The sequence below is a fragment of the Oncorhynchus tshawytscha genome, linkage group LG27 (genome assembly GCF_018296145.1).
Source record: "Oncorhynchus tshawytscha isolate Ot180627B linkage group LG27, Otsh_v2.0, whole genome shotgun sequence".
Taxonomy (NCBI): Eukaryota; Metazoa; Chordata; class Actinopteri; order Salmoniformes; family Salmonidae; genus Oncorhynchus; species Oncorhynchus tshawytscha.
The window spans coordinates 11,796,108-11,818,876 of record NC_056455.1 but is presented as its reverse complement, the minus strand read 5'-3'; the positions used below and the strand labels follow the sequence as shown (position 1 = coordinate 11,818,876).

Sequence of the window (22,769 nt, the reverse complement as noted above, 5' to 3'; positions counted from 1 at the left end):
TCAGTTATAGAACCAATTGCACTCTATGGTTGTGAGGTCTGAACTCACCAACCAAAAATTCACAAAATGAAAAAGACCAAAATGAGAATCTGCAAAAATATAGCTGGTGTACAACACAAAACCACAAACAATGCATGTAGAGCAGAATTAGGGCTATACCTGCTATTTATCAAAATCCAGAAAGGAGCTGTTAAATTCTACAACCACCTAAATGGAAGCGATACCCTCACATTCCACCAAAGTCCTCATCTACATAGAGAGATGAACCTACTATCACGTTTCAGGTAAGACCTAGATGCAGACAATGTCAAAGTAACAACAGTTTATAATCACAGGGGTAGGCAAAAGGCAAGTCAAGGGCAGGCAGAGGTCAGTAATCCAGGATGGTCAGAATGGTCAACACCAGGAAAACTAGGAAAGAGGAACAATCGCGAGACAGTAGCAGAGGGGAAAACCACTGGTAGGCTTGCTGAAACTAAAACCAACTGGAAACAGAGAACACAGGTATAAATACACAGGGGATCATGGGGAAGATGGGTGACACCTGGAGGGGGGTGGAGACAATCACAAAGACAGGTGAAACACCTACAGAAGAGTCCCCTCAGCCAGCTGGTTCTGTTCACAAACAGACCCCCCAGGACAGCAACACAATTTGACCCAAACAAATTATGAGACAGAAAAAAGATAACTGTTTGACACACTGGAAAGAATCAACCAAAAAAAATGAGCAAATTGGAACGCTATCTGGCCCTAAACAGAGAGTACACAGTGGCAGAATACCTTATTACGGTGACTGATCCAAAATTAAGAAAAACCTTGACTATGTAGTTACAGACTCCGTAAGCATGGCCTTGCTATTGATAGAGGCTGCCATAGTCAGACTTGGATCTTGAGAGAAGACAGGCTGTGTGCCCACAAACAAATTGGTGGAAACTGAGCTGCACTTCCTAACCTCCTGCCAAATGTATGACCACATTAGATACATATTTCACACGGAACCACAAAGAATTTGAAAACAAATCAAGCATTGATAAACTCATATCTGTTCGGCGAAATACAGCAGTGTGCAATCAAAGCAGTGAGATTTGTTGCCGTTGCCATGTGAAAGGGCAACCAGTGGAGCACAAACAACATTGTAAATACTATTTCACTTGCTTTGGCAATGTAAACACGTTTCCCATGCCAATAAAGCCCGTTTGAATTGTTTTGAACGCTGCATCTTTCTAGAGTTCAGACTTTCCGACCTGAAGCTCGCCGAAGTCGTGATTTGACCTCGTTTTTTTCTCCGAGTTCCCAGTTGTCTTGAAAGCACCACAAGAGGCGGGTGTTGAGTAGATGAATGATAAACAGACGAGCTAACGGTTGCCATCATTTGACTTCCCTACAAACAGGCTTGTGATATAGCTGTCGTGATCACCTAATTCCAATTGTGTGGAAGAGACAACACAATCAGGTAAATTCCGTGTAGAGATAACTAGGAAACAATATTTGAGAGGCAATCAGCTAGCTAGCTAACGTAACGTAGCTAGCTAACGTTAATCTCCGTTTAGTTTTAAACTGATGTTACTCAATGTGAACTAGCTAACGTTACATGTAACTTGACTGTTCTTTTGAAATGTGTTCCATTTTCACTCATGAAAATAATAGCTAGCTAGATACCTAACCAGCTAGTTGAACTAGCTACAGTAGCAACTATACTAACTAGGCAGACAGTTGTATAACGCTAGCTAGCTGATGTAAACGTCCAGAGTCTAATCGAGGCTTCTCTCACGTCAACAAGTCCTAAATGCAGTAACGACGAGCTAGCTAGTTAAGATGGAAATTTATGTTTGATATAAACTGTGTCGATGTCTAGATAGCTAGCTACATTACGTAAAGAGTGTTTGTCTGGTGGGTTGAGCGGATCATCTATGTAAATAAAGTTACTGTAGCAAGAGGATTCAGGAAAAGGATGGATGAAGCTTTCTAGAAAGTTGCCTCTCACTAGAGAGCCCTATGCTGGTGTTGTTGTATGTCACTTCCCCTGATTCAGTTCCACATGACAAAATTGTGTAGTTGATCTTCTTTATTTTTAGGTAAATTATTGAAAATGATGATGGCTCATTCATATTCTACTTAAACATAAATTGGCAATGGCACTTTTTTTGTAACATCACCATCATTGATCCTCATTGACTTTGTTGGAATTCAGTGTAATGTTATAACAAATGAAGGCCCGTTTCAACTGTTTGTGATCAAATCAAGCTCATCCAGACATAATGAAGTGCATGACTGATGTGTCTCTGGATGTCCCTTAAACCTAAGTGTTCTGTACTCTGATTCTGAATTTCTGATGCTGTTGTAATGTATGACGCTTAAACGCTTACCTTCCAGTTTAATCAAACAAAGCAAGTGCAAATTCATGGCCTTATCTAGGTTGCCGTGGGCACAATGCGGGTATTAACTTAGCCTAGCTCTTATAGAATTGTGGCCTACATTCAGATGCCATGCATTTGTACATTTTTATTTCTATCATACCCTGGACATTCCTGTCATTTCCCCAGCTTAATCAGTCTTCACATCACACTCACTAACTGGTTGGATAGCTCTCTTCCTCCTCCTCCTCTGCCTTAGATTACCCAGTCATTTGACAGGCTTATTTTTATTGTGCTGTCTGGCATTCTGACTGTTTGTTTTGGAGCAGGCAGGCCAGCCTCTTAATCTGTTTATGTTCAAATTCGAGACGCCCTGACATGCATGGTGAACTCTTACAGGCATGGTCAGCTGACCTGGGAAAGTGAAGCCTAGTAGGCCGAAGTATGGATGGCAGGTCTGGACAGCTGGTGGCATAGCAGTGTCCTGCTCCCAAGGCTAGGCTGTGTTTGTTTTCAGACACGTGTAGTAGTCAGGTGAGGTTTATGTTGTTGTAGAGTCTGTTAGGGAAAGTGTTAGGCTAATCTGTAGTCAAGTTAATTGCACTGCATTGCTGAGATGACATATGAGTCTGTAATACCAACATGTTTTAAGCAGACCACCATTGTCCGTTGTGCCCAAGAACACTAAGGTAACCTGCCTAAATGACTACCGACCTGTAGCACTCACATCTGTAACCATGAAATGCTTTGAAAGGCTGGTCATGGCTCACATCAACACCATTATCCCATTAACCGCCCCAACAGATCCACAGATGATGCAATCTCTATTGCACACCACACTGTCCTTTCACACCTGAACAAGAGGAACAACTATGTGAGAATGCTATTCATTGACTACAGCTCAGCGTTTAACACCGTAGTGCCCTCAAAGCTCATCACTAAACTAAGGAGCCTGGGACTAAACACTTCCCTCTGCATCTGGATCCTGGACTTCCTGATGGACCGCCCCCAGGTGGTAAGGGTAGGTAACAACACATCCGCCATGCTGATCCTCAACACGGGGGCCCCTCAGGGGTGCATGCTCAGTCCCCTCCTGTACTCCCTGTTCACTCATGACTGCACGGCCAGGCACTACTCCAACACCATCATTTAAGTTTGCTGATGACACAACAGTGGTAGGCCTGATCACCAACATCAATGTGACAGCCTATAGGGAGGAGGTCAGAGACCTGGCTGTGTGGTGCAAGGGAAACAACTTTTTCCTCAACATGATCAAGACAAAGGAGATGATTGTGGACTACAAGAAAAGGAGGGCCAAGCACGCCAATTATTGTCATCAATGGGGCTGTAGTGGAGCAGAATGAAAGCTTTAAGTTCCTTGGGGTCCACATCGCCAACAAACTAACACGGTCCAAGCACACCAAGACAGTCGTGAAGGGGGCACAACAAAACATATTCCCCCTCAGGAGAATGAAAAGATTTGCCATGGGTCCTCAGATCCTCAAAAAGGTTTTACAGATGCACCATCGAGAGCATCCTGACGGGTTGCATCACTGCCTGGTATGGCAACTGCTTGGCCTCCAACTGCAAGGCACTACAGAGGGTAGTGCGTACGGCCCAGTACATCACCAGGGCCAAACTTCCTGCCATCCAGGACCTCTATACCAGGAGGTGTCAGAAGAAGGCCATAAAAATTGTCAAAGACTCCAGCCACCCTAGTCTTAGACTGTTCTCTCTTCTACCGCATGGCAAGCGGTACCGGAGCGCCAAGTCTAGGTCCAAGAGGCTTCTAAATAGCTTCTACCCCCAAGCCATAAAACTCCTGAACAGTTAATCAAATGGCTACCCAGACTATTTGCATTGCCCCCGCACATTGACTCTGTACTGGTACCCCCTGTATATAGCCCCTCTATTGTTATTTACTGCGGCTCTTAAATTATGTTATTCTATCTCTTTTTTTGAGTGTGTATTTTCTTTAAATTGCATGGTTGGTTAAGGGCTTGTAAGTAAGCATTTCACGGTAAGGTCTACTACACCTGTTGTATTCGGTGCATGTGACAAATAACATTTGATATCTAGTTCTTAACTGTTCCAATAATGTCCGCTCCTCCTGTGTCGTTTGGCCAGTCAATCTCCTTTATGCTGAAGTGAATTGTAGGACTATAGAGCTAAATTTCTCATTGACATAGGCTAAATTGGTTACACCAGACAGCTTTGCTGCTCCATTTTTGTGGCAATGTGCTTGTTTTATTTAATGGCTACTGCGATTGTCTTGGGTAAGTGCTTGTGTTGTCAGGTGAATGAATTGAAGTCATAGGAATGCCATGATGCAGTCGACTGTGATTAATGGGCAGGCATGTGTTAGTATCTTGGAGACTAAATGTTATTGCACCAATGTTTGAGAGAAGCAAGTTGTCTATAATTAACCTAAGCACTTGTTAATGGCTGCATACTGTTAGTGTTTTTCATTTTACAAATAGGACCACATGCAATGAACTTGTCTTTTTTTTCTCCCTTTTTTCTTATAGGCTGTTGGACCTGACAGAAGAGCAGGCTCTGTAGGTGGAAACTCCCCACTGTCATCAGCAGGTAATCATGACTAATGTCCCTTCTCTTCACTCTGCTGCCATGGGTTCTGTTTTTCTGTAAATATTGGTGGCTTTAGGAGGTCATTTCTGTTTTAATGTCAGACTGCCAACTCACTGCTAAACTCCCTAATGTTTGCTGTCGTGAGTGTGTTAGATGATAAACATTAGTATTGTTTATTATCCTAACACACATTTAGGTAAAGGCTGGATTGAAAGCAATTGCCATTGTTTTTTGACTTAAATCTCTGCAAATGTAATATTCTAGAGGCCTCAGAGGCAGTAGCCTAGCCCTAGCCTAAACCCAGCGTTATCCAGCAATACTGTTGAATGTTGTCTGCATCCATCATATTTATCTTACCAATTCACTTGATTGAAAAGATCTAGGGTCTACCAAGACGAGTCAATACTGAGACAAAATTACAAATAAATAAATTTACTTGCGAGGCAGCTGCTGTATCATGTTGTAGTGTGTGGGTGTAGAACTGACTGTCAGTGAACTGATAGGCCTGTGTGTGTGTTCTTCTCACAGACTGGCTGAGTGAGTCCAAGGCCAGTGGTGAGTGGAGCTTCTACCCCAGGCCCCCCCCATCCAAAGGTCCAGTCAGCATGTCCAGCGACCCCCCTCCTCCCTACCCCGGAGGTCCCAGCGCCCCTCTTATCAAGGAGAAGAATGGACAGCCAGCCATTCCGGGTACAATTATTCTAGAACGGTCTCTCTCTCTTGTGTATGATGTGGAGGAAAAAACATTTAGTTTGGGACAAGACTACAAAAAGAGACGCATTTTAAGAGACTATTTTACAAATGGACAGAAGTCCAGGGTAGGAACCACGCACAGGCATACCTGTGAACTTCAAAATACCATCTGGTTTCTTCGACTGGGCTGCTGATTTAGTATTTGCACTGTAGCTGACTAGCTGTAGGGAAACTGGTGTGAATTTGCATAATTGCCTCTAAATGCCTCCCATATCAGCTCTTGTGTGGCTGGTTAGAGAAAGGCCTAGAGAAACATCACCAGGGAAACCTTGAAAGTAGGCCCTGTCTGTGAACAAATCTTTCTTTGTCTGGGCTCCCCCTCCACCCCAGGTTTCCTTACAACAAAATACTGTTTCGACCAGCCAAGGGAATGTGATCAACAAAGTGTATTTGTTACAAACTACGTAACAAATCCTTGAGAATTGTAAAGCTATGAAAAATAACTATTCTGGCCTGAGTAACAGATGATGATGCATGTTCTCAATAATGGGCCAATGCCTTACTTGATTTAAGCCCAACATACGTAATGTTTCTTCAATCAATCATTGCTGTGAAAGCTCACTAATAAATCCTTCTTGTTTGTCTGTGTTTTCTCTCCCAGGCTCGGCGGTCCCTGTATCGACGGGTCCTCCTCAGGGACACCCCCTGCACCCAGACTATGGCCCTCCACCCTACGAGGCCACGCTACAGCCAGGCTTCTTGCCGCCACACGTCCCAGGAGATGGGGCCATGCCCATACCACATGGTAAGCAAACACTGGTCTACAGAGGGAATTAAATAAGATGGGTGACTCTAAATGCATACTCGTGTTGTTTGACATAGCACCTGTATACAGAACATAAACAGTACATACCGCCTTGTGTTTCTACCCTACAGGTGGCTTCTACCCTCCACCAGGTCACTTTGGCCCGGGGCAGTTTGGCCCGAGGCCCATTCAATTTGGGCCTGTGGCAGGTCAGACAGCTCACACGGTGCTGGTACCCCCTGGGACAGCTACCACAGTGACTGTGCTACAGGGGGAGATATTCCAGACAGCACCCGTACAGACTGTGTGTCACCACTGCCAGCAGCCCATCATCACCCGCATCAACCACAGCGTGGGCCTCATGAACGCTGTCTTCTGCCTCTTCTGCTTCTTTGTTGGGTAAGAGGAAGAATTGGTGTACTACATTGTGTAGAGGTTATGTAACGGATAACCAACAAGTGGCTATACGTTCTATGGAAAATAATAAACAACGTGGAAGGTGTGTTCCACAACATTATTTTCCAGAGAACGCATAAAGCCCAGAGTTGATTCTCTTTCACACCATGGCTATAATTGAACACATTTGCAGGTAGAAATGTGTTCATTTGCAGGTAGAAATGTGTTCAACATCCACTGAAGTAGCTAACAAGTTTACTAGATACAGTGCCTTCAGAAAGTATTCATACCCCTTGACGTATTCAATATTTTGTTGTTACAGTCTGAATTAAAAATGTATTAAATGTGTTGTTTTTATTCTCACCCATTTGGCCAGCAGCATACCACCATGCATACCACTGCTGGCTTGCTTCCGAAGCTAAGCAGGGTTGGTCCTGGTCAGTTCCTGGATGGGAGACCAGATGCTGCTGGAAGTGGTGTTGGAGGGCCAGTAGGAGGCACTCTTTCCTCTGGTCTAAACAATATCCCAATGCCCCAGGGCAGTGATTGGGGACACTGCCCTGTGTTGGGTGCTGTCTTTCAGATGGGACGTTAAACGGGTGTCCTGACTCTCTGAGGTCATTAGAGATCCCATGGCACTTATTGTAAGAGTAGGGGTGTTAACCCCGGTGTCCTGCGCTTATTCCCAATCTGGCCCTCAAACCATCACAGTCACCTAATAATCCCCAGTTTACAATTGGCTCATTCATCCCCCTCCTCTCCCCTGTAACTATTCCCTAGGTCGTTGCTGCAAATGAGAATGTGAGAATGTTCTCAGTCAACTTACCTGGATAAATAAAATAAAAAAATCTCCCCATAATGACAAAGTGAAAACAACATGTTTTTAGAAATGTTAGCAAATTCATAAAAAATGAAACCAGAAATATTGAATTTACATGAGTAATCACACTACTGAGTCAATACCTTGTAGAAGCAGTGATTACAGCTGAGTCTTTCTGGGTAAGTCTCAAAGAGCTTTACACACCTGGATTGTGCAACATTTGCCCATTTTTATTATTTTCTAAATTCTTCAAACTTAAATTTGTTGTTGATCTTTGCGAGACCACCATTTTTGTCTCCCACTGTCTGGTGGAAAGCAGACTGAACCAGGTTTTCCTCTAGGATTTTGCCTATGCTTAGCTCCATTCTGTTTATTTTTATCCTGAAACTCCCCGGTCCTTAATGACTACAAGAATACCCATAACATGATGGACCACCACTATGCTTGAAAATATGGAGAGTGGTACACAGTAACTTTTTTTTCTTCAACACAAAGTGTTAATTGTTTTGCCACATTTTTGCAGTATTACTTTAGTGCCTTGCTGCAAACAGTATGCATGTTTTGGAATATTTTTTATTCTGTACAGGCTTCCTCTTTTTCACTGTGTCAATTAGGTCAGTATTGTGTAGTATTTACAATGTTGTTGCTCGATCCTCATAGCCATTAAACTCTTAACTGTTTTAATGTCACCATTTGCTTCATGGTGAAATCCCTGAGCGGTTTCCTTCCTCTCCGGCAATTGAGTTAGGAAGGACGCCTATATCTTTATAGTGACTGGGTGTGTTGATGCACCATCCAAAGTGTAATTAATAACTTCACCATGCTCAAAGGAATATTTAATGTCTGCTTTTTTTCTGGACCCATCTACCAATAGGTGCCCTTCTTTGAGAGCCATTGGAAAACCTCCCTGGTCTTTGTGTTTGAAATTCACTGCTCGACTGAGGGACCATACAATTATCTGTATGTGGGCAGTGGCGATTTTAGCATGTGGATCAAAAAAAAAAAAATTGAGGGGGGGGGGTGCAAGCCAGCTAAGCCACAACACTAAACAATAAATTAATTGCACTATAACGGTGACAAATGGTGTCCACAAACGGTTAGGGCCTACATAAAGCTGTCCTAACAGCAGAGTCCCAACAGCAGTCCCAACACCTTAACACTGCTACACCTGGCTACCAGCGGAGCCTTGTCTGGCAGCGAAACAGCTCATTCAGCCTCATTTACTGCCTTTAAAAAAAACATGGCTGTTTTGGCTGACTTGCTTAAACAAATGTGGTTTCTACTGGCAAATATGATATACAAACTGTGGCATAAGGGGACGATAAGCGGATAAGAGACCATCCGTAATTTCGATTAAGACATTAATCAGCGCTCTAGGACAGATGTAGTCAATATAACTATTTGTTCAGCACTTTTGAAATGTACAGCGGCAGAATTCAGAACAGGACGTTCTCTCTGTACACCAAGTCAGAACCGTAGGATAAATAAAGGGCACATAAGCAGACAATGAAAGGTCTTACAATATTCAATGATTAAATTTCTCTAAAACAGGTTATAGTCTACATGTGCACCACAAGGTCAGAGCAGTAGGTGAAATAGGGTGAGGCACATGGGCTACTACACAAGCTTACTACACAACATACACTTAGTATTACTTTCTTAGCTACTGTATACATATCTCCCTGGCATATTACATAATTTATGCAGCAGCATACAAGACATTTATGGACTCACCTTGTTGCGCTGTGCTCACTTGAACAGGAAGGTGGCGCAGCGGTCCTTTGTGGGCAAATTTTGTCATCAAAGTCTGGCATTCTCTGGATTTATGTTGCTTCAAGACAGCTGTGAATTTGGGAAAACGTCAGTGATCTTCAGGTCGTAGCTCTAGAAAGAGGCCCGAGTTCCTGACTTACAATTCCGAGTTGGATGACCGTTTAAAACTTATTTCCACAGCCGGAGCTTGTTTTGAGTTCCTAGTTGTCTTGAACTCACTGAAGTCAGATTTCCAAGTTAAGTTGTTTTGAGTGCAGCAGAAATCATGTTGGATTGACAGCATGGCCAATGTTGAATATTTATAATTTTAAGCTTGGAAAAGAGACCCTTAAACCCAGACTTGGACCACACAGCCATTCCACTGAATAGCAGGCTAGTGATTGCGTTGCAATACTGGCAGTTATAGACTGATTCCTTCCAAACCACTCATTGTTGAATTTGCCATTTCCAACTTGTTGTGTAATGTTTATGCCAATTGGCCGATGAGCACCGATACGTTTTTATCTATTATTTCTCTTCATATGACAAGGATTTGCAAGTAGATCGTCAACTTGATTGAGGATGAATACTAGCGAAGATTTTGAAAAGTATGATGCTGGCTTGATCAGTCCAATCAAAGCTACTGTAGATATAATGTGATTTGATGTCATTTTATCTGTGGCCAATGACCTTGAGCCTTCTTGGATGGGCACTTCTGATGTAACTCTATGGCAGCACCCAAGAGGCTTACATTTTCGAGCCCTACCCTTAGATTTGGCAGTGACGTGGTGTCCCCATGAGTGACAGAATACTGAGCCAATCACGGTGCAACTAGGGAACATTACCATTACGAGTCACCACTGTGTGTGGGGGGGGTTACAAAAGATGAGGTAGTCATTCAAAAATCATGTTAAACAGTTGCACACAGTGAGTCCATGCAACTTTACATGTGACTTGTTAAGCGACATTTTACTCTTGAACTTATTTAGTCTTGCCATGACAAAGGGGTTGAGTATTTATTGACTCAACTTTTCATTTTTTAAATTAAAACCTCTATGGGATCGGTGTCCCTAAACCGGGGCGGTTGTTGCTAATGTGACTAGGATGATGTAAGTAACAGCCAACTTTCCAGGACATAGACATGTCTTATATGGGCAGAAAGCTTAAATTCTTGTTAAGCTAACTGCATTGCCCAATTTACAGTAGCTATTACAGTTAAAAAAATACCATGTGAGTGCATGGAGAGTGCACAACAACAAAGCTTTTATCACAGCAACAAAGTATTTCCTTTCAAATGGTACCAATAATATGCATATCCTTGCTTCAGGTCCTGAGCTGCAGGCAATTAGATTTGGGTATGTCATTTTAGGTGAAACTTTGGAGAAAAAAAAGGGTGTGATCTGTTCATTTTGTAAAATAAAAAAACATCATTCCTCTTTGACATTATGGGGTATTGTGTGTAGGCAAGTGATGACAAAATCTCAATTGAATCCAATTTAAGTTCAGGCTGTAACAAAATCTGGAAAAAGTTTAGGGGTGTGAATGCTTTCTGAAGACACTGTAACGAGAGTAGTTTCCTCGGTAACCAAACAGACTTGCTAGTATAGCTAACCAAACCATCAGTTCTGCTTGCTGTTATGAAAATCGAATGCAACAATGCCAATAATGTTTTCAATTTAAACGTTTGCTTTCAAAAGCAGCTCAAGCATAGAACATATAAGACTGAAGTAGCCATTGAATTCTACCATGCCTCATAAGGAAATAATGCACGCTCTAGAATGACCTTCAAGCCAGTCAGAAACGAGTATTCAACAATGCCATGGAATAAACACAGAATAATATACTACGGCAGGAAATATTTGATTTCTGGCCAAACACCACAGAATGAAATGAAGGAGAGCAGCGGGATGTTAGCTATAATAAGACTATTGATTTATGGTCTGTATTCTCTGGTGGTTTGTTTTCGTAATTTATTTTCTCTCTCTACCACAGGTGTGATCTGGGTTGCTGCTTGATTCCCTGTCTGATCGATGATCTCAAGGATGTGATACACACCTGCCCCTACTGCAAGGGCTACATCTACACATACAAGCGTATCTGCTAACCACCAACAGACAGACACGTGTACAGTGGGGCAAAAAAGTATTTAGTCAGCCACCAATTGTACAAGTTCTCCCACTTAAAAAGATGAGAGAGGCCTGTAATTCATCATAGGTACACTTCAACTATGACAGACAAAATGAGAAGAAAAAAAATCCAGACAATCACACTATAGGATTTTTAATGAATTTATTTGCAAATTATGGTGGAAAATAAGTATTTGGTCACCTACAAACAAGCAAGATTTCTGGCTCTCACAGACCTGTAACTTCTTCTTTAAGAGGCTCCTCTGTCCTCCACTTGTTACCTGTATTAATGGCACCAGTTTGAACTTGTTATCAGTATAAAAGACACCTGTCCACAACCTCACACAGTCACACTCCAAACTCCACTATGGACCAAAGACCTGTCAAAGGACACCAGAAACAAAATTGTAGACCTGCACCAGGCTGGGAAGACTGAATCTGCAATAGGTAAGCAGCTTGGTTTGAAGAAATCAACTGTGGGAGCAATTATTAGGAAATGGAAGACATACAAGACCACTGGTAATCTCCCTCGATCTGGGGCTCCATGCAAGATCTCACCCCATGGGGTCAAAATGATCACAAGAACGGTGAGCAAAAATCCCAGAACCACACGGGGGGACCTAGTGAATGACCTGCAGAGAGCTGGGGCCAAAGTAACAAAGCCTACCATCAGTAACACACTACGCCGCCAGGGACTCAAATCCTGAGGTGCCAGACGTGTCCAGGCCCGTCTGAAGTTTGCTAGAGAGCATTTGGATGATCCAGAAGAAGATTGGGAGAATGTCATATGGTCAGATGAAACCAAAATATAACTTTTTGGTAAAAACTCAACTCGTTGTGTTTGGAGGACAAAGAATGCTGAGTTGCATCCAAAGAACACCATACCTACTGTGAAGCATGGGGGTGGAAACATCATGCTTTGGTGCTGTTTTTCTGCAAAGGGACCAGGATGACTGATCTGTGTAAAGGAAAGAATGAATGGGGTCATGTATCGTGAGATTTTGAGTGAAAACCTCCTTCCATCAGCAAGGGCATTGAAGATGAAATGTGTCTGGGTCTTTCAGCATGACAATGATCCCAAACACAACGCCCGGGCAACGAAGGAGTGGCTTCATAAGAAGCATTTCAAGGTCCTGGAGTGGCTTAGCCAGTCTCCAGATCTCAACCCCATAAAAAATCTTTGACAGTCTGTGTTGCCCAGCAACAGCCCCAAAACATCACTGCTCTAGAAGAGATCTGCATGGAGGAATGGGCCAAAATACCAGCAACAGTGTGTGAGAACCTTGTGAAGACTTACAGAAAACGTTTGACCTCTGTCATTGCCAACAAAGGGTATATAACAAAGTATTGAGATAAACTTTTGTTATTGACCAAATACTTATTTTCTACCATTTCCAAATAAATTCCTTAAAAATCCTACAATGTGATTTTTCTGGATTTTTTCCTTCTCATTTTGTCTGTCATAGTTGAAGTGTACCTATGATGAAAATTACAGGCCTCATCTTTTTAAGTAGGAGAACTTGCACAAAAACTTGCACAATTGACTAAATACTTTTTTTGCCCCACCGTATCAACTCAACTCTTATGCACACATTAACTCACAGCTCCTCATGGTTGTAGTTGCAGCCTATGTTCTTTCTCCAACATTTGCTCAGTGTGTCGTGCTTCATTTAGCCCTCCTAACTTTACCCTCACTTTCTAAAGCACTTACTTGTTCACACTCACTATATTTACTGTATATCATAGGAGGCTGGTGGGAGGAGCTGTAAGAGGACAGGCTCATTGTAATGGCTGGAATGGAATCCATGGAACGGAGTCCAACACGTTGTCCATGTGTTTGAATTGTTTGGTACTATTCCATTGATTCCATTCCAGCCATTTACAATGAGCCTGTCCTCCTATAGCTCCTCCCACCAGCCACCTCTGCTATATTTATTGTCCAGACTCACTTACCTAGCTATGTACAGGCATTTAGATAAGTGCTAGATAGACACATCACACAGGACTGAACCTGATATAAAAACAGAAACTTATAACAATTGAGAAAAGATGAGTTGCAGACAAGGTACATCTTGCATACTTTATAAAAAACTTCTTTGGTTACAGGAAGGCTTTGAATTTGACATTTATGGAGCAAACTTGAGGGGTAGAGAAAGGTCACACTTTGGGAAAGCTGTAAACATTTGTCACTTTAATCAAAATCGTCAGCAATCATCAGCAATTGCAGGGTCAGTATTTTGTTTTTGTAATTATTTAATGTAATTTAACATGTTAATATTGAGGACAAGGAAGGTTATGTCCATGTCTGAGACCTACTTTATGTTTATGTTCTAATCACCCTGTTTGTCCTACAACCTTAATGTATATCCATTTCAAATGTTACAAGGAAATAACCATGTATCATATTTGTTAGGACAAACTCGAGTCGGTAAGACTGAGTTAATTTGAGTTGTTCTCACTTAAGTGAGAGAAGTATGTGTTACTGTCTTTTTAAATCCTCTGTGCTTTATAGTCACTTGATGTCCAGTGATTTTTGCTAGAGCTGTACACAATAATGCCAGTCATGTCCATATTAATGTATTACATTTTGATAATGAAGAAAATGTGTGCTTGTATTGCGAATGCACAAGTTCCCATGTGAAATTTCATACATTCATAAAACCATAATTGCCATGACTTTACTGTAGTTTTTATTTATTTAAGTGGTTTAGACTGCCATTCAGTTAGATAATTTATAGCCTTGCTTGCCAAGCTTCGTTATCATTAAGACCCAACTGGTAAGGAGACTAGCTAGTTTTTGTAAGGCTTTTGTCAACAACTTGGACTATGACATATTAAGGATAATTTACATGTGGCTTGGTGTCAAATTAAGTGTCTGAGTGAACCTGATCTTTACTCATAATCCTGTACTTTCCACAAACACATCACCTGTCACTGATGCAGGGCTACATTGAGCTTCAACATCCATGCAGTCACCGAGCACCATAACCATGCACATGTCAGAGACCGAGATTTTCTAGTTGATCTATCAGTCCACACTGAAAAAACAGGTTTCCTTGTAATTTTCCATATAGGAAGGGAACGGAGCGAAGCCGACCTGGCGGGCAGTGTCCAATCCGCTCTGCTGGAGGGGCACATTAGAATGATGAAGCGCTCTGCATGATATCACTGTAATTTTGTGCACTCATCCTCTCTCAGGCCATGTGTCCAGTCTGTGTCACGAGGCCAATGTGTGTCAATCTGTGCTGCTGGCCCACACTACTCTGTCCTGCCCAATCCAAAACAGATGATCCTTTCACTGGTCATGTCTGTCAGTTGATGTTCAGAGGGAATAATTAAAGTAGAGTGCATCCAGGGTTTTCCCCTCGTCAGTGTTTTACTACCTTTTTTGATGGGTTACATCATTTCTTTAATGATAAACAGAATGTCCTTCACATTCAACCTCATTTCAAATACATTCTTTCGTATTCAGCATTTCTGTGCATAAACCTGCTACATCATCTGTTCAAGCAAAGTTAAGGTCTCAACGCCACAATCTGCTCTTTCTCTTTAGTGTTCCTTGTCTAGCTTTGATCACTATTGCTCTGATGCATGTTAGTCTGATATGCCATAGAGATACAGGTGTACAAAAGCAAGTTCGTCACCAAGTCTTGGCTGAAATAATGTAATCTTGAATGCAGATTCAAGTAATGTTATCATCTGCTTCATATTGTGTTTGATCCAGGCCAATGTATGGTATGCAAGATCTTTTGTCTGCTTCATTTGAGTCTCGTCTCAATACTACCAATAACCAGCATGCTTATATACAGTAAACACTGACGGCAGGTGGAGTATGTCTGCATGTACATGCATTCTTATGGACACGTTTCACAGGCTGGTCTCTTAACTTTGTACACTCTTGAATCCTCTACATGCAGTGTGAAGTGGCTTGAGGCTGTGTAAGAACATGTAGTAAAAGCAGAGTTTAAGGATTGTATTTAACTTTGAACACAATGAATGTCTTTGTAGTTGGTCTGTTGCCCCCTCAAAAAAATAAATAATTGTCTAATGTACATCTAAATGATGAGTTGGGTCATTACTGTTGCATACAGTGCAGTTATTTTAACAAAACAAACCAGTATTTGTGATGTTATTAGTAATTCGTCAGATAGTCACTCTTTCAATCCAAAAACACAAAGTAATTTTTATAGTATGTAAAACAAATCTAGGAGAAATAAAATAAACATTTGGCAACTACTCAAACACAAATTATGTATCTTCAGCTATAAATTGGAAGTGCAATTGACTTCTGAATGTAATAGGAAACACAAAGATAAGTTAACTAATCGCAATGCTGAATAAAGCAAGGACATACTCTTGTGTATAAAGCATATTTGGTGGAAGTGTATATTACATCAACTCTTGCTACTTTTTCACCAACAAGCTCAGCGCCAATGGTGTGGTCAACTAGTAGCCATGTGGTCCAGTCTATTTGTGCTATTAGCAAACTCCTGTTTATTCACTGTTATGCCAAAGCTGTCTGGCATGACAACAGAAGATTTGGCTACAGCACATACACTATAAAACCAGGTTAGCTGACTCAACTAGTGTTCTCAGGTAGAGATCCAATTGAACACCAGTTTAGTCCCTCCAGCGATGTCCACACTCATAATTGCAGCATTTGTAGAACGTTGTCATCGGTTCATCTGCAGATCTGGTCTGAATCTGCATGAAGAATGCTCGGGGGTGCTCACACTTGGGACATTTTTCTAAAGAACACAAATATGAGAGTTAGAGTAAATACATACCTGGCTATAAGTAACAGTGAATATGGGCCATTATGACCACCTGTCCTCTATAGGTCTGGTGGTGGACACAGGAGGCTGGGCAAATCTAATCCAGCTATGCCATCTGCCTGCCTTTGGGCTACAGTCCAGCCCGTGTTCTATCATTTTAGGCGTGGATGACCAGTGACCACATACTAATTGAAATGTTAGCTAAATTATGCAGGTGATTTGGTAATTTACCTGGCGTGGAATCCACATTTTCCCAGGCTGCAGCTCCACCAAGCACATCATCAACCTCTTTCAGTTTGGGATACTTCCTGTTGTTTACCTATGGGAAAGATGGACATGTTAATGTGTCAATACGTTTTAAAATGACACATTGTAAGAGAACACATGACAGACATCAGTTACTTGGCAATAAGTCTAGGAATTAAGTAAAAGTTCGTTTTACCTTCCTAGTAATGTTATGCACGTACGGACATGTGTTGCAGGCGAATCGATAGCACTTCTGTCCTTCCTCTACAATCAACACATTCCCACATGTTGGACAAAACAGAAGCATATTCTTTTGACTAAATTGGCCAGAACCGATCTCACAATGTAGCTAAGTTTATACATCTATTTCAATCATTTAGCTAAATGATAAAAATCCTGACAGCGTTGTTGACCTCCACTCTCGTGTGAAACGTTGTTACATCTAAAAAGGTTCGGTAAGAAACAACATTTGCTATTTCTTTATAGTTCCTTCTTAAACTAATTCTAATTTATACTTAAAGTTAACTATATTGTATTATATTAGAAAAAGAGCCCTAGAAATGGAACAATGATGATAGAAATAGCAGTATCCCAAATCGGTACAAGTCAGAACCTCCACTCGGGCTAGTTTGACTCCGGTATGTTGTGAGTGACGTACATGCCGGTCGCGAAATGTTTTAGCATGGATTGCAGAGATTCAGACTTTCCAAATATACTTTATTTGTATGCTACAGTTTAGGTATGTTTTAGTAATCGCGTAATATATATTTTACTGTACACGTTGATCAATAGAGTATGAGGTGTGAAAATCTGTTAGTTTATCTAATTAGCTAATCTTACATGAAATAGCTAGCTAGCTAACATAAACTGGTCAGCAACTTTAGCTACAAAATCCTATTCACAATGTAAATGATGGGGGAGGAGACCCAGTCCCTTCACCTGGATGAGGGACTGTCTGTAAAGGAAGAGGAGTTAGGACAGGCAGAGGGAAAGATGAACCAAGTGGAGGATGAACAACCAGAGGAGGTTGAAGAGGAAGATGAGGAGGACGAAGAAGCATTACCACACTCGGAATTCCTGGACATCTTTGAAGAAGGACTGGCTCGCCTTGTACAGGACCCTCTACTCTGTGACCTTCCCATTCAGGTTGGTGACCTAATCCATACAGGGGGAAATGTATCTATTGGATGATGTAAAATCCTCCAGCCTAACCAATGTCTCACTACTGCCTGTGCTTTCCTGCAGGTGACTCTGGAGGAGGTGAATTCCCAGGTTGCTCTGGAATATGGCCAAGCCATGACTGTCCGTGTATGCAAAGTGGATGGCGAAGTAATGCGTGAGTTTCTGACTGTTTCTTAGTAGAATACCATATTTCTGTTCTATTTGAGCAGGTCAAATGAATGATACTGTGTGTGTGTAAGTGACATTCCAATGTGTGTTGGTCAGCCATAGTGGTGGTGCAGAATGCTATGGTGCTGGATTTGAAGAAAGCCATTCAGAGGTTCATGGAGCTGAAACAGCAACGGGAGGGTGGGGTGAAGCACGTCAGCTGGTAACACACACGCGCGCACACACACACACACACACACACACACACACAACACACACACACACACACACACACACACACACACACACACACACACACACACACACACACACACACACACACACACACACACACACACTAACCTTGTGGGGACACACAATTCAGTCCCATTCAAAATATTTTTTCCCTAAACCTAACCGTAACACTAACCCTATTCTTAATATTAATCTGAAAACCTTAACCCTAAAACAAACCCTAGCTCCGAACACTAATTCTAATCTTAACCCTTAACCCCTTAGAAATAGCATTTGGCCTTCTGGGGACTAACAAAATGTCCCCAGGTGGTCAAATTTGTTGTTTGTCTACTATTCTTGTGGGAAATTCTTGTCCCCACAACTATAGTTATATACACACACACACACACACACACTCACAGTTTTGCTTTTTGTGTGCAGGAGATACGTATGGAGAACCTTTCATCTCATATTTCAAGGGGAGAAGCTTGATGATGACAAAATTAAACTAAAGGAGTAAGTTGCAATCATTGTGATTATGGAGTATATTACATAATGCTTTTGTTAACTGAAAACAACATTTCTTGTATTGTTTTATTGTCAGTTATGGGATCAGAAACAGAGATGAGGTGACATTCATGAAGAGACTGAGGAAGAAGTGAAATGGAGGTACAGTAGTCTTCTGAACTACGATCTCATCTGAAAGATGTTCACAGGCAAAGTGGTACCATTGTAATGATGACTGTAACTAATACAATTTTATGGCCGTGTGAACGAGAGAAGCTATTGGAAAATACCACTGTCTTATGTGCCTGTGGCATTTTCCATTATAATAAGATAATACTCATTTCGAAAGGACTCAACATTTGTATTTCTTGCACTCCCCATGGGAGTATAACACTGGCAACCCTTTTAAATATATATTTTATGTTTATAATATTATTGATAATACATTGAGTTGAACAATGAGCTTCCAACTTCAGATCTCACTACCGTGTGGAGTCCTGCCTACTCTGTGAGTTGCCTGCTCAGTCCCCGTTGCTTCGGACCTCTATGTTTCAACCTGGAGATGTACAGCAACTATAGTCATACACTGACATGACTCAGTTGATGTCTAAAAGGTTTTTCAATGGACATCTCAAACGTTTTTTATTTTTATTTTTTTAATTTTTTTAACATGTCGTAGATATGATTGTGTGGAATGTTTCGTACGGTCTCAATTGTTTGTTGTTTGGACATATTCTCTTGTCATTTTGTACAGTACAATTGTGCCACTTCAAATATGAATAAAGGCTACAGTGCAACCAAACACCCTTGAAATATCACCTAATTACAGAGAACATGTTTTAGAATTTTATCTGGCGTTAAATAATTTAACCAGACCTGGGTGTGCCGCCTGGTCTAACAGTGAGAGTACAACCACAATATGTAAATATCTCCTGTAGGTAGTCCTTGTTGAAAACAAGCAAAATATTTCACTATTTCCTGGCGTACATAGAGGAGCATCACAGTTCCCACAGCACAATCTGGGAGCAACCAGTGAAACCAGGTAAAAATCTATATTGTCTCATTACAGTAACCAGCTAAGATGGATAAGAGAAAATGTGAAATATATTTTGTATCTTTGAAATCTTGTTTTTTAGTAATGTTGGGTCACATCAATCTATCTGACTTGTACAAACAGAACGTGATCTCCTTACATTAGTTTGTCTCGGTATGAAGTATTTGTAGATGTGCAAGGTTGATGCTTACATTGATACATAAAGTTAGTGCTGTGTCTTTTGGCTTATCATCCAAGTTGTATAACAGGAATAGATTGAATTGATCTGAATGTGTCTAACTTCATGACCCAATCATCTGAAGAAATGGAATTGTTGGCCTAACACTATATAGTTCTGGGCGACTGGCATGCATTTCAGACCGGACTACCTGATTGGTGGCATTGACTGGTGATGGGTTGAAATGTTCCACCTTTGTGATGTCTGATGCTGGTGGTTATTTTCAGCTCCCAAGATGTCTGGCTCTTCTGAGCACAGGGAGCTGGATAGGATCTCCATGGAGATGAACCAACTGTCATTCAGGAGGCAGCAACTGATTGATCGCAGGAACATGCTGACCATTCTGCAGGAGTTCAGGAACCGCACCAACCGCAGTAGCACAGGTAAAGAGGAAATTCACTGTCTAGAAACGCTATTATTGAGTAAAAGCACTTGGCAGGAATGGATGTGATGTGGCCTCTAACTATGACCCAGCTGGGCTGATGTGTTCTATCACTGACCCCCTCCGAGACATGTATTACCTCTCTTTGTCCAGCAGATGGCTCCAAGGAGCAGACTGAGATTCAATGCCTTGATAAGGAACTGCTGGAGCTGTCTGAGAAGAAGAGAGAGCTGCAGGAAAGGCAAGATAACATTCTCCATTCCAAGGACCAAATAAAAGGTGTGTCTACTTTACCTCTGTTATGGTGATACTATTCTCACACAGCACTCTCTTAATACTCCCATTCTGATCATGATTGTCTCCCTTTAATGTCCTTTGCAGAGTGCATCATCAGTCAGGGGGGCGTATCTGTTCTCCCTGACCCCTCTGTTGTCTTTGTTGAAGCTCCACCCTCTATACCAGGTGAGTCACTTGGACTGAGAGTCAAATGAGGTGTGAACTTGTTCATTTGTGGGTTATTTCAAGCAGTTCCCCCATTTTGCTACAATTATTTTCCTGGCTTGCTTAGATCAAAGGCTAGTCCTATAGATGAGTGATGTCATATGGTCACAACTACACTCCCTCCATAGCTCCGGAGGTCATTCTGGACATCCAGAAACTTCCTCCCTGCTCATCTCAGACCCAGTGCCCACAGTGTCGACAGTTCATCACCACAGAGATTGTCACTTCAATAGGCAATGTGGCCTGTCTGGTCTGTATCACAATGTCTATACTTGGGTGAGTTGACCAGCACTGTCTTACTGCTGTGTTACTACCAATTGTCTGCCATCTTTGAATGGACAGGAGGTCGACAATGAGGTGTTTTCAACTCTATGCTTCATCTAGAGTTGGAGGGAGTAGGATGTTTCGGTTAACAAAGGTGCTTTTTGGAGACTGCATTCCAGATATTTGTTTCCTGCAGTACTATGCAAATTTCAGTTTGGAACAAAAGCCAGTGCCTTTGGGGCTAGTGTCATATCTGATAATCACATCACCTGATGGAATGCAAAGTTTAACACTATCCTTTCTGGTCTATTCTCATTCAGCTGTGTGGCTGGCTGCTGCCTTATCCCTTTCTGCATTGATAACTTCAAAGATGTCACGCATAGATGTCCTAAGTGTCGAAGTCCAATAATTACCATCAAAAAGCTCTGAGGTAAGAGCCCACATGTACACAGAGACTAATAAACAGGTCTCAGACTGGGCTTGGACATCCCCTCTTGTGATGATGAGGCATCTACCATGAATCTGAGGTGACCCATTTGGGGTTCAGTAGACACCCTGTCCCATCCTGCAGGTATAGGACAGCAGTGGATGAGGAGGAAATGGACAATGAATGTTGAATGGAGCCAAGCCATAGTGAAACATGTTCTGCTGAGTGAGAAGTGATCCTAAATTCCCAACAACCGTACTGTGGTCAGTGTCACTCCCACCACTCCTGTGATGTCGTCATCCTGTACATTTTAAGTTAGTATGTATCGCATTGTTCTTGGAATAAAATGTCTTCATCGATGCAATTTATTAGAGAAACTGCATTAAATTGTTTATTTTTATTAAATGTTTTATTGACCTGCAAAAAGCCTGTGTGAATTGTAAAACAGAGGAAAATAGTGTTTCAAGGTCTGTAAACTCTAAAGCTGCATGTGACTTATCCAAGCCTAGTGGTGGCTGTGTTAGGAACTCCTTGGTAAACAAAAAGTCACATGATAGGGTTGTTTTATTTACTAAACACAACTGAATGATTTTCACACACAATGTACATTACCATTTTTATTGACACAAAAAGGCTATATATATATATATATATATATATATATATATATACACACACACACATTATGGGTATACAGTAGTACGCATACTGTATACACCAAACAGTCTTAATACAAAAGAGCTTAGATGTGCTACGTTTGTATAAAATGTACGAAAAGAGCTCATGTGCTACGTTTGTAAAAAATTAAATAAAATGCATGACAAAATATTTACACAATGTGCAAAATGTATGGCATACTATGTATCAATACACTATTGCAAGGAAAGGGGCTATACTAGTATAGTACAAATAAAATTACTTCTGATTCCAGCTCATTCTCCCTTTCTGTAGTTTGGACACATGATCAATGGGGCACTGATGCTCAGACAAAAACAAAGTTGTACACAAAGACCAATCAGGAGCAGGCAATGTTTTTTTGATTAGCTATCCATTTTTATCCACTTACTGTGTAAACTGCTGTGTTTTTCTAACAGAAATGTGTGACATTAAGGCTCTTAAAGGCCCTGTTCATTCAAAAACATTTAGAGTTTCCTGTGTTATATACACTTGAGTGTACAAAACATTAGGAACAGCTTCCTAACATTGAGTTGCACCCACCTTTTCCCCCCAAAACAGCCTCAATTCGTCGGTGCATGGACTACAAGGTGTTGAAGTGTTCCACAGGGATGCTGGCCCAT

The 22,769-nt window shown here is 41.5% G+C and overlaps 3 protein-coding genes across 8 annotated transcripts; 2 read left to right on the top strand and 1 right to left on the bottom strand.

Moving 5' to 3' along the window:
* The first annotated feature begins 1,282 nt into the window (after positions 1-1,282).
* On the top strand, positions 1,283-11,716 carry cdip1 (cell death-inducing p53 target 1). Of its 2 annotated transcripts, none has more exons than XM_024390287.2 (6): positions 1,283-1,453; positions 4,883-4,943; positions 5,472-5,633; positions 6,298-6,441; positions 6,573-6,840; positions 11,402-11,631. In XM_024390287.2, the coding sequence occupies exons 3-6, from the start codon at positions 5,549-5,551 to the stop codon at positions 11,511-11,513; spliced, it is 609 nt and encodes a 202-aa protein (XP_024246055.1). In that variant the 5' UTR covers positions 1,283-1,453; positions 4,883-4,943; positions 5,472-5,548; the 3' UTR covers positions 11,514-11,631. The 2 variants fall into 2 exon arrangements, with proteins under 2 accessions (XP_024246055.1, XP_024246054.1); XM_024390286.2 differs by having other exon boundaries at positions 1,285-1,453; positions 4,883-4,999; positions 11,402-11,716.
* Positions 11,717-14,312: 2,596 nt separating this feature from the next.
* polr3k (polymerase (RNA) III (DNA directed) polypeptide K) lies at positions 14,313-16,997 on the bottom strand. Its single transcript, XM_024390284.2, has 3 exons — positions 16,753-16,997; positions 16,542-16,629; positions 14,313-16,283 (listed from the first exon to the last, which is right to left on the bottom strand). The coding sequence occupies exons 1-3, from the start codon at positions 16,861-16,863 to the stop codon at positions 16,156-16,158; spliced, it is 327 nt and encodes a 108-aa protein (XP_024246052.1). The 5' UTR covers positions 16,864-16,997; the 3' UTR covers positions 14,313-16,155.
* Positions 16,998-17,163: 166 nt separating this feature from the next.
* On the top strand, positions 17,164-22,112 carry LOC112226067 (U11/U12 small nuclear ribonucleoprotein 25 kDa protein). Of its 5 annotated transcripts, XR_006080114.1 has the most exons (11): positions 17,164-17,702; positions 17,802-17,892; positions 18,003-18,108; positions 18,561-18,635; positions 18,724-18,788; positions 19,565-19,668; positions 20,125-20,280; positions 20,436-20,558; positions 20,661-20,741; positions 20,909-21,056; positions 21,365-22,112. XR_006080114.1 is itself a non-coding variant. In XM_024390283.2 (6 exons), exons 1-5 carry the CDS (start codon positions 17,466-17,468, stop codon positions 18,779-18,781), a joined length of 567 nt encoding a protein of 188 aa, XP_024246051.2. In that variant the 5' UTR covers positions 17,164-17,465; the 3' UTR covers positions 18,782-18,788; positions 19,103-19,558. The 5 variants fall into 5 exon arrangements, 4 of the variants coding, with proteins under 4 accessions (XP_024246051.2, XP_042163238.1, XP_024246050.2 ...); XM_024390283.2 differs by lacking the exons at positions 19,565-19,668; positions 20,125-20,280; positions 20,436-20,558; ... (1 more) ...; positions 20,909-21,056; positions 21,365-22,112 and adding an exon at positions 19,103-19,558; XM_024390282.2 differs by lacking the exons at positions 17,164-17,702; positions 17,802-17,892; positions 18,003-18,108; positions 18,561-18,635; positions 18,724-18,788 and having other exon boundaries at positions 19,566-19,668.
* Positions 22,113-22,769: the final 657 nt, after the last annotated feature.